The following is a 15593-nucleotide window of genomic DNA, read 5'->3' as shown; positions in this document are numbered from 1 at the left end:
AGTTTAAAGAATCAATTATTTACTCAAGCGTAAATGACTTAAAACACACGTATATTTTATTGCCTTATTTAAATAAACCATTTCCAAGTTTTCGAACAAACAATAAAGTCTCTCTTTGAATGATAATAATATGTTGCCTTAGTTAAATCCCCGCTTTTTTTAAATCCGAGTGTAATGTTGATCGAAAATCTTATAGTATAATGTAATGACTAGTGGCATTTGTTTGTAATTATTCTAGTAGAGAAAGGGCTTTTAAAAAAATGAGGTGAGAGTGCATGTGGTGATGACATCTAGAAAATGACACACATGTAATAAACACATGAAACCAATGTTATTTTTTATCAATGCTCCTCAAATAATAAAAAAGGGATTTGGATTTAGATAGATTTATCAATCTTGTTAAAATAGAAGCACTTTAAACTTTTGTTTGGCAACATAGATAGCAGTTAAAAAAATAGTGTTATTTTGAAATATGGATAACAATATATTAAAGAAAAAAAGTAATGAGATTATGTTATTAAGAAAAATTAGAAATTCATTATATTATGAAAACTATATATATGAGCAAGTTTTAAAATATACGAAAATAGTTCGTCCAATCTAATTACCTAAAAACATATTTGTCTAAGATAATCATAAAAACAATTTAAATTTTATATACATATTTCAAATCAAAATATTAATTTAAAATTTATTTATATCAAAAATTGATTTTACTAAAATATTTTTTATAACCATTATAAAAATGTTTTAAATATATTTAAGATAAATACAATACAAAGCAATTTCAAAACCAACGTAAATTATGATTTTTATATTTCATATTAAGTTTTAAAAATATAATATACATGATTATTTATATAATGGTACGCATAAAATACTATTAATTATATAATTACTTATATGATGGTAGGTAAAAATACACGATTAATTATATTATGACACATATATGATATTTGATAGTGATATGAAAAAATAAATAACAACATATTTTGCAATATTATATCTTCTATCTTATTAAAGTAGAAGTACCTTTGGGAATGTTTGGAAACAAGAATAACATAATTAAAGGGAAATATAATGTTGTTTGAAAATATGAATAGCAATATATTAAAAAAAATTAATGGGCTTATGTTATTAAAAAAAAATGAATACCATTATATTTTTATAAATGATCTGTTAAGACCAGATTTAAAATATACGAAAAATGACTCAATCTCGTTATTTTTTTTGCGCAACTAGTCCGATCACTGCCGTATCTCCGATCACCACCCCGTCGTGTGGTCAAACAGAATCCCTTTTCCGATCTTGGCTCCAGGGTGAAAGTCGATGGCGAAAGCTTCTCTGTTTTGGATGAGTAAAGCGAGGATTTTTCTGTCTGGAGTCCAGAGCTTGTGAGCGATGCGCTGAGCTTGTCAAGCGAGAAAGCCTTTGAAGCTTAGGAAGCAATGGACGTAGCTTAAGCAAGCTGGGTGTTTTTCCTTTGCTGCTATTAGGTCTCGCTTCACCGACTCCACCATCTCTGGGCTTTCTTTTAAAACGTTGATGGGTATTAGTTCTTCAAGGTTAGTCTTTTCCACCTCAAAACGAATTCTTCCTTAGTAGTAACATTGTAATCTCTTTATTAATCATTCTTTGAATTTTAAAGTTTTTTTTTGTTTCATAACCTCCTTTGTTATACATATTACAGTGAGGAATTCTTCAAAGAAGTTGGCCAAGTTGTTGACGTCAGAATTGGTATGTCAAACGATGGTGATGGCAGATTCCTTTGCTTTGGCATGGTTGAGTTTGCAACTCCCAGAGAAGCACAGAAGGTACTGATAATTATAATAAGAGAATACAAACGATTTTTGCTGGGATTTAAACTGTGTCTGTTAGAATGAAGAAGGAAGAAGCAATGACTTAGTTGTTGGAATGAAGAAAACATGACCAAAAGGAAAAGAGTCATTGCATTATCGAAGCCAACCCATCCATGGAATTCATCCACATAATTCATTTCCAAGGAAACATATCCACACGTGTTTTGGAGGCAAGAGAGTGTATTTGAATTTGAACTCTTGGAGCCTAAATCTATCACATCAAGCCACTTGCCTCTAATTTAGTCTTTGTTTAAACTTTCTTCTTTGTGTATTTAAATTTTTTGTAAACCACAAATGAATCTAAGGAGAAAATCCTTCATTTACTCTTTACTCTCTCACCAACAACATTCTCCGATATCTCTCTCTCTACTTTTCTGGATCTAACTCTCTCTTTTTCTCATTGTTCTTGAGTGTTCTTTACTTATTCATCATCATTTCTTACATGGTATCAGAGCTTTAAGCTCCTGAACCTCACAAAAGCTTCCGCAAATCTATTTCAAACTGTTTTCATTCTCAGTTCATCTTCATCTGAGTTTGGTACAACCTTTTGTCCAGCGGTCCAAAGGTTTTCCAAGAAGGAAGAACCCAAGACCAGCTCTCGAGGCAAGGTGTGTACAAGTCTCTGAACCTCAAGAACCCTTCAGTAAGCTCAGCCAGTTCAGTCTACCACTCATTTTCTTTGAAGATTCTTGAGCACACTCTATTATCCAGTGGTTCGTAGTTCTTCAAAGCTGTCCAATCTCCTTTCCCATGTCTAATATGGTGAAGAAACCACTTGAAAGCAAAGGTTTATGGAGTAGTTTGCCTAGCAAAGCTTCAAAACTGCCTTGTCCAAGTGGTTCTCTTTCTCTATCCAAGAAGAGAGCTTCCCAGAAGGTGGCGCCTCTCAAACATGAAGAAAGAAGGAGTCTTTGGTGTGATGGATACAAGAAGGAGGTCATGTACTTAAAGAGAGGGAGTTGGAGTTCAACTCCACATCTTAGATCCAACAAGCGGTCATGATCCGTGTGTATTGGAGGTTCAAGGAACCAACTCAGGTTCCTTGGTTGTAAGTTAAACCTCTACTTCTTGATATGAGCTTGGGATAATGGTTCTGATTGTGTTGAAGTGTGTATTAAAGTCTCCTAAGATCTGTCTAAATTGCTAGAGTTGTTGAACCTAGTTTCCATCTTAAGATGCTTAAGAGTCTTGTGTTACGAATTGAAGATATATATCATGCTTGAATGTGTATTAAGGTGATAGATGAGTTCTCTACTCATGTGATTGCATTCGTGAGTTGTTTAAGGTGATTAGATGAGTTGTCTAGTCTCTGTTTTTGTCATTAAAATTCATAAAAATAGCCTAAATGTCTTGTAATTGATGAGTTATCATTTTTGAACATTTAGTGAGTTGGTTGCATGGATTTGGTTTAAATTATGTCCATTGCATTTTTCTTAACCATTGGGATCAGAATTGGTGAGTTATCAATGTTTGATCCTAGTGTGTGTGGTCTGATTCTTGTTGGAGTTTGAGTGATGTTTCAGGTCACAAGTATTATCTCTGTCCATCATCAAATCAAAACAAAGAAGAACGCTTTGCCCATGTTGTTTAGAGCCTACACATGATGTATATTCCTGTTTAATCCAGAGCCTACACATGATGTATATTCCTGACCATGGAGAGATTGTTGGTGAGGAAACCATGTGGTAGTAAGTGGGGGCTGAAATAAAATATAGCTGGGCTTTGAAGATACTTCAGGAAGGAGTATTGATGGAGAGGCAGGCCAGTGTTTGATCAGCCACACACACTAAGCTGGAGCTCCTCATGTATTGCAAAAACCGGTTGAATTAAGTGCAGACTGTTTGGTTGTTGAGCTCCTGGTTCAAAAGACACACAAGGGGCAGTGAAGAAGAGATCAAAGGATGAACCAGTGACTTAAGCGCAGCTGTAGGGGTGATGCGCTCCTGGTTTCAAGACTCCATGTTGCTCACTTCTAAGCTTGGTCCTTCACTCATTTTCTCCGTATCAAGCTTGAGGATGGGTAATGGTGAGCTATCCTGAAGGTCTATGTCGTCTAGTGCCTCACCTCAGATCATATGGAGGACTCAAGTGTCTCAAAGACACTCCTCATCAGTCTCATTCACTCATATGCAAGGGGAGTAACCAGTTCAATCTTTAAGTTGAAGTTTGATTGGTTTATGCCTTGAGAATTGATGCAAGTGTTTATGCATTGGGTTATAGGTACTTGGAAGTCTCTACATCAGAATCTGGTCGTCCCTACACCCTTTGAAGATGGCAAGGAGTCAGAAGAAAGTGGGAGACATCAAACCAGCCAAGAGAAGAGATCTGAGATTTTGGTGTGTGCATTTATGGAGCTCATCTTTGAAGCACAAAGTCAAGTCATGATCCAGAGTCTAAGGACTCCACCATGAGTTATCTGAAGTTCCTTAGACTCACTGGCCAATTCCTAGGCTTTGTTGAACTCTACTCTTTTTCCCTTAGCAAGTTTTGTCCCAAAGGGTTTTCTAGCAAAGTTTTTTAATGAGAACAAAGTCAAGTCATGATCCAGAGTCTAAGGACTCCACCATGAGTTATCTGAAGTTCCTTAGACTCACTGGCCAATTCCTAGGCTTTGTTGAACTCTACTCTTTTTCCCTTAGCAAGTTTTGTCCCAAAGGGTTTTCTAGCAAAGTTTTTTAATGAGAGAGCTTCTTCAAGGTTCCAAGCTTGTCCAAGGATCTCCTATGGTCAAGTTTGAGGAGGAGTGTTGGAATGAAGAAGGAAGAAGCAATGACTTAGTTGTTGGAATGAAGAAAACATGACCAAAAGGAAAAGAGTCATTGCATTATCCAAGCCAACCCATCCATGGGAATTCATCCACAGAATTCATTTCCAAGGAAACCCATCCACAGAAACCTATCCACACGTGTTTTGGAGGCAGGAGAGTGTATTTGAATTTGAACTCTTGGAGCCTAAATCTATCACATCAAGCCACTTGCCTCTAGTTTAGTCTTTGTTTAATCTTTCTTCTTTGTGTATTTAAATCTCTTGTAAACCACAAATGAATCTAAGGAGAAAATCCTTCATTTACTCTTTACTCTCTCACCAACAACATTCTCCAACCTCTCTCTCTCTACTTTTCTGGATCTAACTCTCTTTTTTCTCATTGTTCTTGAGTGTTCTTTACTTATTCATCATCATCATCATGCCTGAGTTAGGAATCGTTTGTATTATCTTGTAGTACTACTGATAGTTAGTTTTTTTTGTTTTGAAAGCTTTATACAGGTATTCTTCTGATAGGTTGATTGCTGATTTAACCCATGCACTGGAATTTCACGGTAGACCTTTGCTCGGTCGTCAAATGCGTCTTGAGGTTTCTCAACAGAGGGGACAAAGACACACTTACACTCCACAAAGCAGTGGGTAAGTTTTTAATTATTTTCTTCCATGTCTTCTTGGAGCTGGTTTTTTTTGTGTGGATGATGTTGTTCTTGTGTTTATGGTAGTGACATGGAGCATGGAATATCGTTTTGACATTGTAGTCAAAGGCCTAGTTTCACACCCACAAGTTTTTTAGATAGGAAAGCGCCCAACTTCTCATTTGAATGTTAGTTCACATGTTTGCTTAATAATGTATTCGTTACGTTGTGGTTATGGTTTAAGTAATATACTCTTTTTGATGTCTCTGGATGTGTTGTACTTTGTTCTTATGGATTTGATCAATTTGTGTGGTAGTGGTTGGAATGCTTTTTTATTTTTAAAAGAATAATTTTTTTTTAAGAACCCCTCAATAAAAAACTTGTATTGGAGGCGAAAAATTCTCGGATCTCTTGATTATGTCTCTTAACTTCACATTTCTACTTAATAATATCAAACAAATATTAAGAGACCCTTTTGCCCAAAAAAAAAAAATATTAAGAGACCCTAAAAAGGGCGATAATCATGCTAAGTTTGTTAATTGGTCATGATGTCTGTTGCTCTGTTTCGTAAACTATCACTTGTTGAGTCTTCCTCTTCAAACATTTCAGATTCTTTGTATTGATGCTATGCAATGCATACTTAAAAAAATTATATATATATATATATATATATTTTTTTTTTTTTTTTTTTTTTTTTTGGATCTGACCTGATGAAATTTACCATTTGTGTTTAAGTTACATATCGGTCAGTATTGTTCTTGTTGCAATAAGCATAAACTTTGTTTTAGTTGCTTTAAAGTTTGAAACTACTTATTTTTCGCAAGATCAACTTGGATGGCTCTCAGGCCCAATCCGTGGTGTATATCATTTGTGGTTGGGACAATTTACGAAGAGCTTTACTCTTTACTAAACTAAATTTCTTTTCTTTTTTCTCATGAATTTTACTTCCACGCAATCATATGTAATGTGCTTGAGGTCTCTAAAAGTGCAGTGAACCATAATGAAAATTGATTTTAGGTTTTGGATTAGGCAAGATTAACAGAAGGTGAAAAGGTGGCTGCAAGAGTCTTGTTACACATCGAAAAAGCTTAGGAAACGCTATTTTTACTGTCCTAACGATCTTTTCCTGGGGATTCTTCTTCTGCTTTGGACCAACAAATGGTTCAAGATGGTCATCAACAACTTGTAAAATTTTTAGAGGTCTTACTTCTGCTCAACTTACGTTCTCTTCTTACAGTTCTTCAACTACAACAACAATACTATCACCAACGATTTCTGGCTTTATTTTTACATGGTTTATGTGACTATCCATTTGTAATCTATAAGAGATGCGCGTAAGGCAGTTTTGGATGAGTACTCGTGGAGAGACAAAGCAAAGATGCTTTTGAGAATGCAATGGAAAGTCTTAGAAGCTAAGGTTAGGATATGAATTCATTACATATTAATATATGTACGATCATGTCTTAATAAGCAATAACACCTTAATAGACACATCACTTGTAACTTCTTCACATACATTACTTTTGTTACTGCCTTGAGATAGGTAAACTAATATTTACTACAGATAAGAAAATGTGCGAACAAATACTCGACGACGTTGAGGCACTGCGGGATCAGTGTTCTGGTGAAGTTACTGCAAAAAAGGGTATATGTGCTGCTTAATCTCAGGAAGGTTATTGCTCAAACCAAGAAATTACCCAAGTAACTGTTTATTATGTTAGATATTTATGAAATATTAAGAGGTGACGTAACGTTCCTCGTCTCACTACGAATGTTTGTTCAGCTTAGACATGAACATGTCAAATCCAAATGTATCATAACCAAATACTCAACAATTACAATTAACTGAACACAAACTATCAATGAAATCCCAATGAAAATCTACCAAAGTGAACAATCAGATCACTTCAACTCATCCTAAATAAGTTCTTAGTCATAAGAACCTTATACATAGTGTTAAATGCAAGAGATGGAAAACTAACATCTGCCTTTCGTTTACTCTAGGTTTCCCTTCTGCCTCAATGCCCTCAGATTTTAGCAACTGCCTCATGAGAAGCTCATCAGTCATACTCCTCTAGCGTAACTTTCTTCATCCCTTAATTTACATAATCTTCAACACTTACAACCTATTTTTTTCAAAACAAAATCAACATAAACACAATCCTTCATTCACCTTATCCTCGAAAATAAACCAAAAGAAGATTGTAGCACCTGTAAACTCACTCTGTCTGAGAGAATATCGACCTCTCATGTGATAGTTGAACTCCAGCAATAGCCTTTGCCATCTCTCCTACACTCTCAGTTGCCTGCTTCATCTCGCGCTCTCTCTCTGTCCCATTTTTCAATTCATAAAGCTAAACATATATGTTATGAGGCCATTGTGGATTGCTGTGATATGAAGTTTTAGGAAATAGCAAGTATGGTGCAGTGATGGGAATAACGAAGAGAGGCATATGCCTATTTATAGGAGTGTGGTTGCAAGCGAGCTAGGTGAAGGTTAAAGCGTAAATGCAACTTTAGTGGGAGGAGTGCGGCTTAAGCTTTAAAGTAGGATGAGTTACGGTGAAAGGTTCTGCAAAGGGAAAGGAATCGAGAACGAAACGCATGTTAGGGGATGAATCGAGAACGAAACGACACCAAAAAAACAGACATAGAAGCAATCATCGGTCACCAAGACGTGTCTTTCTCAGAAGTTCGGAACCCTAAAAATCAGTTGCGGCTACACGTTTTGAGGGTGACTATGCTTAACGGGCCAACCTTCTAAACGTATCAACCCCAAATACAAATCTCCCTTGCGTTCGAGCCCATCTGAAACCACAACTAAAGTGTTAAAAAAGGGAGAGGACATGTGTCATACTCTCCTTGCAGTATTTGATGACATGTCTCTCTAAGGAGATAGATATACTCCCTCTGTTTTTTATTGTAAGTAGTTTTAGATGAATGCACAAATATTAAGAAAGTTATTAATTTTTTTAAAAATAGCATTTGATATATAAATTAGGCGTAGTTAACCTAATCATAAATAAGTATATATTATTTGATTGGTAACATTATACCCAATAAAAGTAAAAATTACTTAAAATTATGAAAGCTATTTATATTTTGAAACAAACAAATTTTGCTTAAACTACTTACAATAAAAAACAGAGGGAGTATATGTTTGCAAGACCGATTCCATAGATCATCATGTATAGTGGATAATTTTTACTTTTTAAATGGTACAGAAACAACCTTTAAAAAATCATGACCACGACCAAATGAATTCTAAAACGAATAGTAGTTGATGTAAAGTCTTTTTTTTTAAGTTGGCACTTGATCCATCTTCACCTGTACAAAACTGCGATTTGTAATGTGAGAATTCGCGGAAGAACTCATCAAGCAGCTAAACTAAAAACTTGTAAACAAAAGGAAACCAAAGAGAAGAAATATCATTAAGTCAAGAGATTTTAGGTTGGGGCAGCTCGATTTGTAATGGGAGGAAGATGATGTGTTTTGAGGATTATGTGGCTGTCTAAATGCTACAGAGGAAGAGCAGAGTGAGAGGCAAGGAAGTTTAAATAGAGAAGAAACCAAGAAAGATTGAAAAGATGATGATGAGTGAAGAAGACTGAGTCATGTCTATGAACCGTTGGATGTGGAGAAATCAATCTCAACCGTTAGATTAGACCTTGGGGAACGTCTGCTTTTTGCTTCTCTCACCTAAAGAATTCTCTCCATTAACTCTATAGTTTTAAAACTTTTATGTAAACCACTTTAGTCAAGCATTAAACACCATTTATTAATCATTCACCCTTAGCTTAATTTCTCTCGTAATGTTTAACTTGCTAATTAAAATGTTACAACTAATTTTGGTATAAACACAGATAAGAGGATGAGTCACAAGAGGTTCAACTGGTGGAGTATGTTGAGTACGTTCTTTGATGACAGTTATGATGCCAATACATTAGTATGTTGCAAGGTTTTGAAATCCGGTCTGTATCGAGTTGATCGGTCGAACCGAGTTTTCTATTTTTACAAAATTATATACATATATAATCATATATTTATATTATATAGACTTAAAAAGTAATTTACATATAATATATTTCATTTTCTCTTTATTAACTATAAAATAAGTATAAATCTAACTATATATACACGTGAATAGTATGTAAAATTGAAATTGATAAAAACCAAACGGGTAATTGTTCAAATTACTGTATTTATTTATTTTTGCAGGTTGCACCTTCTAATTTAGACTAATTCTTTCCAAAGGTGCTTGTACTAAATTAATTTTAAACTTTTCCATAAAAAGAAAACATCTTGCTAATGAGAAGATCATACACAGAGAGATTCAAACATTTAAAATTTAAAATTACAAACACAAGAACATTAAGATTCAACCATAATCATTAAATTTTGATAATTAGATTTAACTAGAACAGAGTTTAAACAAAGAGAAAGATCACTTTTTATAATAAAATTTTAATATTTAGTTTCTGCCATAATTATAATTTAATGATTATGGCAGAAACTAAATATTAACCATAATCATAATATTTCTCTATATCATCTAGTTGCCCTTCCAGTAACGCAACACGGCAACAGTGTAATTGATCTTGCCAAGCATTAACTTGATTCAAAGACAAAGACAGGTTTTTTTTTTTTTTGTGGTGTCAAACTGAAGTTAAAAATAACATACTACCGTTAGGGTCCGTCGAATTGGATGCGAACGTGGTCACGTTAGTAATCTTAATAAAAAGAAATATAATTTTAAGTTATAATTTTATTTTAGGTTCTTACAAATTAATTTTAGTATTTATTAAAATATAGTAAAATTATTTTATACGATTGTGTATAATAGAAAGGGTACATTTCTAATTAAATTAAAAGTATATGCATAACACAAGGAAAAGATATGCAAAAAAATAAACAAAATGTACGCAAACTATTTTTGTTTGATAAAATTTAAAATTAATTAATTAACCATTGTTGTTACAAAGAGATTTGTGATATATTAACACTGGTAAAAAATATTAATATTTTGACATATTTTCTTATTAATATAAAATTTTCAAGGGTCCGATCTAGCCCAGAAGAAATATGAAATATCTTTCACTAATATGAATACTTATTGGTATTTGTAGATTGTTAGTTGCTTTATATTATAAAAACACATATGTTGTCCAAAAAAAACACATACTGAACAAAATATTTTAATGTATCCAATATTTTTGTAAGAAGTTTGTAAAAATACTGGATGTTGGAAATCAAAATGTAAATATGTATTAATATTTTTTGTTCGACAAGCATAACTAATGGTCAGTTTGTTGATCCAATCTACAAACAGGAGAAGTGCCAACTTCTATACAAAGTACAAGTGATGATCCTCGTTTTGTTCCAAGCTAAATAGTAATACTAATACTAAGAATGTGATTAGATGGTATTTATACAGTAAACTTTTATTCTGAACTTTAATTTATTCCATGTTCAGCTAAAAATTTACTAGTATAAATCATCTTATTCCATGTACTGTTTTTTCTTCTATTCTATGTACCGTAGATAAAGTGGAAACCTTAAGCGTGATACTATTCTGCTTGAGCCAACTCAATTACATAGCTTGTTGTTCGCTAAATAAACGTGATTTTCAAGTATTTTTCTACAAAGTCCTTGATTCTTGGTGGATTCTCCACTAAAAAATCATCGTTAATTATAGATATATCGAAGGGGACTAATGGGGACGATCACTTCAATGCCAAAATGCCCTTTTGGCAGTTTTTTGTTTTCCCACAAATTTTCCAATATACGTGGTATATTTTTTGTTTTGGTTCAACTACGTGTATAAAGAATTAGTGGCATTAACGATGATGAATAATTGTGACTGATAGCAAAATCTTGCGTAGGTCCCAAAGATGAGTAGAATCGTGTTAAACTTTTCCTTTGGCATTATCATTTTTTTATAATTCACCCTTTAAAATCACTATCGTAATCACAATTTCATAATCATATGTAGTCCTTACCAAAAGCACCTATGCAATTACGGAAAAGGAAAAATCTCTAAATTATTTACAGTATCGTCTTAGTTTATAAACTAAGAAAAATCTCACTTCCACAGTATCACATATACACATATCTAACAAAAAGGATAAACAAAAAAAAAACTAAAAGCAGTGAAAAAGGTGAAAAGGTCACAAAAGAAAGTAAATAGTAAAAAAGAGTTTAAAACTTTTTTCATCATTATCTTAAGTCAATAGTCTTCTCCCGTCGTTGTTATTGCCGGCGCCGGCTCCAGAACAGTTTACCAAAACCCGACCCGGATTCAATACGGGTCTGAACCCGTTTGAAATCCGAATAAGGACAAGGGATAGTGATCCCACCTTCTTGACAAAACCCGAACTCTTCTTCTGCTTCTCTCAGAAGCTCACCGAACAGAGGATGGTTAAAGTACACGATAGGCACCAAAACTCTATGAAAGTCGCCGTCTTTCTTACCGACGTAAACCGCCGAGTGACCTTTCGGAACCGGGTCGGGTTTACTTTGAATCGGATCCTTACCGATCGGCTTGTATCCGGAGTTTGATATCTTAGACCCGAGAAACCTGGCGCTGTGTGATGTGAGGCTGCGTCCCCAGCTTATGAGTTTCGTGATGGCTTTTGGTTTGCAAACCGGTTGAGTCGGGCCTAACCGGATGTATCTGGATCGTCGGAGTCGGATTCTCCGGAGGATCCATCTTGAGATTCGTTTAATCGGTCTTCTGATCTTGATCCCTCTTAACTTTCTCATCGTTGAAAAAAAAACAGAACAAAGAAACAAACTTGTGGAGTTTCAAAGCTCTGTTTTATACAATCAACGGTGGAGATTTGAGAATGGAAGGAGGAAGATGGGTTCTGAGGATTATGTGGCTGTCTAAACGCTACAGGGGAAGAGCAGAGTGAGAGGCAGGCAAGTTTAAATAGAGAAGAAGCCAATAAAGATTGAAAAGGTGGTGATGAGAGAAGAAGGCTTGAGTTATGTCTATGGACCGTTGGATGAAGAGAAAGGTTACTCAACCGTTGGATTAGATTTTGCGGGAAAACGTCTCTCTTTTGCTTTTCTCAACTAAAAGAATTCCCCCATTAACTCCATAGTTTTAGTTAAACGAATTTAATCAAGCATTAAACACTGTTTGTTAAACATTCACCTTTAGCTTAATTTCTTTTCGTAATGTTTAACTTGCTAATTATAACTAATTTTGGTGTAAATACAGAGAAGATGAGTCACGAGAGGTTCAACTGGTGGAGTATGTTATGTATTTTGTTTGATGACAATTATGATGCCAACACATTAGTATGTTGCTTGATGACAATTATGATGCCTGCCAACATACGTGTGATTTCCACGTGGCGAACATTTTTTCTTGTATCGATTAGGTATAACACTTCACAAGAGATCAATTCGCATCTTCTAAATATTTTTGTCATTGATCAATTTAGCTGCACATTATGTCGCCAACAAGGTTAATTAAAATAGCTTGTGTAAGCCTGTACGGGTGTGTCCTGTAGATGCCTCCTTATAGATATTTATTCATATGCAAACAAGAAACACACAAACGAAAAACAAACTGAAGACAGATCTGAGCTAATTTAGGACGTTAATTAAACCAAGTTGTGCTAATCTAATAAGACAAATTTTTTTGGAGTATTCATTTATATACTTAGGGCAAATCTGAGTATTCATCTACTTGTGCATATATAATATATGTGACCCTTTGCCAAAAAATAATATGCATAGTGTGTATGTGTATAATATAACCAAGTAGATTTGTCTGTATAACGCCTAAATGGTGCCAAAATTATATTTTTCTATAATCAGTTATTGTTCCTTAGTTTCGGAATCTTTAGGAGAAATAATTGGCAGATTAATTAATATTCATACATGGACTTGAAGCAATACATATATATATATAGTGTTGTTTTTCTCAAGTTTAATTTTATGTATGTAATGTGTTTTTCTTTTCCGATCAAAAAAAATATGTGTTTTTTTATTCAGCGAAATTAGAAACTGATGTGTTGTTGTTAGTTTTATTACCGGTTACACCATAGAATAGGGGCGTATTGGGGGTGGGGGCGTATACGTGTGAGAATAATGTTTTATTTTTTCATATTGAAAACGATTATTTTCTGTTCAACGAAAGCGATACTTTATAATAGTTGATAGTTAATACTAGTATTTTTAACAATTCATCGGTCCATGGCCGTACAAGTTGATTAATAAGAACATGGTTATTGGAGATTCTTAGGATTGGGTTCTTAGCGGAATATAAGAACTCGTCTCTTAACTTTTAACTACAAAACTAAGAATCGGTTCTTAAATAAGAGTTTTAAAAGCTGGTTCTTAACTTTTTTAGTTAAAAGTTAAGAGACGGATTTTTATATTCCGCTAAGAACTTTACTCTAAAAATTTCCAATAATCAGGTTCTTAGTACACGAACATGAACGTGTCACTTGCAGCTTCGAATGTATAGAGCTCATTTGCCTCACATACGTCTTTTTTTTTTGATGTGTTGTTGTTAGTTTTATTACCGGTTACACCATAGAATAGGGGCGTATTGGGGGTGGGGGCGTATACGTGTGAGAATAATGTTTTATTTTTTCATATTGAAAACGATTATTTTCTGTTCAACGAAAGCGATACTTTATAATAGTTGATAGTTAATACTAGTATTTTTAACAATTCATCGGTCCATGGCCGTACAAGTTGATTAATAAGAACATGATTATCAGAGGTTCTTAGGATTGGATTCTTAACGGAATATAAGAATTCGTTTCTTAACTTTTAACTACAAAACTAAGAATTGGTTCTTAAATAAGAGTTTTAAAAACCGGTTCTTAACTTTTTTAGTTAAAAATTAAGAGACGGATTCTTATATTCCGCTAATAACTTCACTCTAAAAATCTCCAATAATCAGGTTCTTAGTACAGGAACACGAACGTGTCACTTGCAGCTTCGAATGTATAGAGCTCATTTGCCTCACATACGTCTTTTTTGTTGATCGAAAGCCTCACTCACATATGTCAAAACTTCAAACTCCAACGAAACCATTATATTGTTTCTCATGAAAATATTAAATTGAATAAAAAAAATTTTACACTAAAATGGGTTTGAAGAGTCCGTCCGAACGTTCTCTGCAGGTTGCACCTTCCTAATCGAGACCAAATCTCTGCAAACAGCCTTGATTTTAAGTGGTTACACTTTTCCTTTATTTAGAGGAGTGTGACATGCCACTAACCCAAAGTCATTACAACTACAAAAGAAAAAAATAATTATAACGTTAAATCTATATTATAATGATTTAGTTTTTGCTCTCTCCTCAGCGCGCCACGTCAGCGTTTTGTGGGTCCCACTTTTAAAAAGATTAAAAAAAGTGTCAAGCACATGGTTCGAACCCGGGTTATTGAGATATAAACACCATCATTTATACCACTAAACTAAATGATACTTTGTACATTGATGACCGAAACTAATATATATTTATGAAGGTCGGAAATCCTTGCTTCTTCGTTTTTTTCTGTGGGCCGGGCCTACAAGTGTATTATGAGTTTCATTTTTAAATGAGATTCATCAAGTTATATGAAAAAAAAAACAATTATAGTTTTCCCATATTGTAAACTGTCTTTGTTTAACATGAGTTAGGGTTCTTTTCATCATTGTCTTAGATAATACTGGGTTACATAGTTGCGGCGTGTGTTTGTTCGTAATCTATTTTTTCACCGGTGAACTCTTCATCTCCTCATCTTAAATCGCTTGATCATAAATGTTCCTGATTTGTAGTCCTTCTCGAAACCCTATATATATGATTCTCATCTTTGATGAACCCAATTTGCATCTCCACAAAACTCATTGATTCCTCTTAGCTTTAATCAGCTTCTAGAAAATGTCTCTTTCTGCCTCTCCAGTTCCTCAAATCGGCATCCCCGGCGTCCGTCACTCAACCTTCGAGTCTCTCCGTCTTGGTCGTAGTAGTCAGAACATAGCCTCTAACCTCCTCGCTTATGGGATTCCCTGAATTTCAAGAAAGACAGTGAGTTTATGGGAATCACGGTTCTCTTCCTTGATGAAAAGGTAAGTTAATCTTCGATTTATTACACTTATTTAATATAATTGTTTTTAGTTGATTTCCTGATTCTTTGTTGAATAATATTATTTGCAGATTCCGTGATTCATGGGTTTATTCCCCCCGGACGTGCTAATCATTACATGTCATCTTTGAAAGCCGGTTCCATTGTGAAAATCGATCATTTTGAGGTTGTTAGGTGCTCAAGCATGTACAAGATAACTGATCATCCATTCCTCATTTGTTTCATCTCACCAACTATTA

The 15593-nt window shown here is 34.2% G+C and overlaps 1 protein-coding gene and 1 long non-coding RNA gene across 2 annotated transcripts; one reads left to right on the top strand and one right to left on the bottom strand.

The window, feature by feature from the left end:
* The first annotated feature begins 1319 nt into the window (after positions 1-1319).
* Positions 1320-5243, top strand: LOC106311357. Its single transcript, XR_001264000.1, has 3 exons — positions 1320-1565; positions 1691-1814; positions 5139-5243. It is a non-coding gene; the product is annotated as an uncharacterized LOC106311357 (long non-coding RNA).
* Positions 5244-11252: 6009 nt separating this feature from the next.
* LOC106310049 (auxin-responsive protein SAUR36-like) lies at positions 11253-12182 on the bottom strand. The gene has a single exon (XM_013747239.1). The coding sequence runs from the start codon at positions 12017-12019 to the stop codon at positions 11507-11509; it is 513 nt and encodes a 170-aa protein (XP_013602693.1). The 5' UTR covers positions 12020-12182; the 3' UTR covers positions 11253-11506.
* Positions 12183-15593: the final 3411 nt, after the last annotated feature.

The sequence above is a fragment of the Brassica oleracea genome, chromosome C8 (genome assembly GCF_000695525.1).
Source record: "Brassica oleracea var. oleracea cultivar TO1000 chromosome C8, BOL, whole genome shotgun sequence".
NCBI classification, from domain to species: Eukaryota; Viridiplantae; Streptophyta; class Magnoliopsida; order Brassicales; family Brassicaceae; genus Brassica; species Brassica oleracea.
This window is presented reverse-complemented; position numbering and strand designations above follow the sequence as displayed.

What these genes read in the sequence shown, in the direction of transcription:
- LOC106310049 (XM_013747239.1), bottom strand. Translation starts at nt 12,019, where the DNA reads ATGAGAAAGTTAAGAGGGATCAAGATCAGAAGACCGATTAAACGAATC.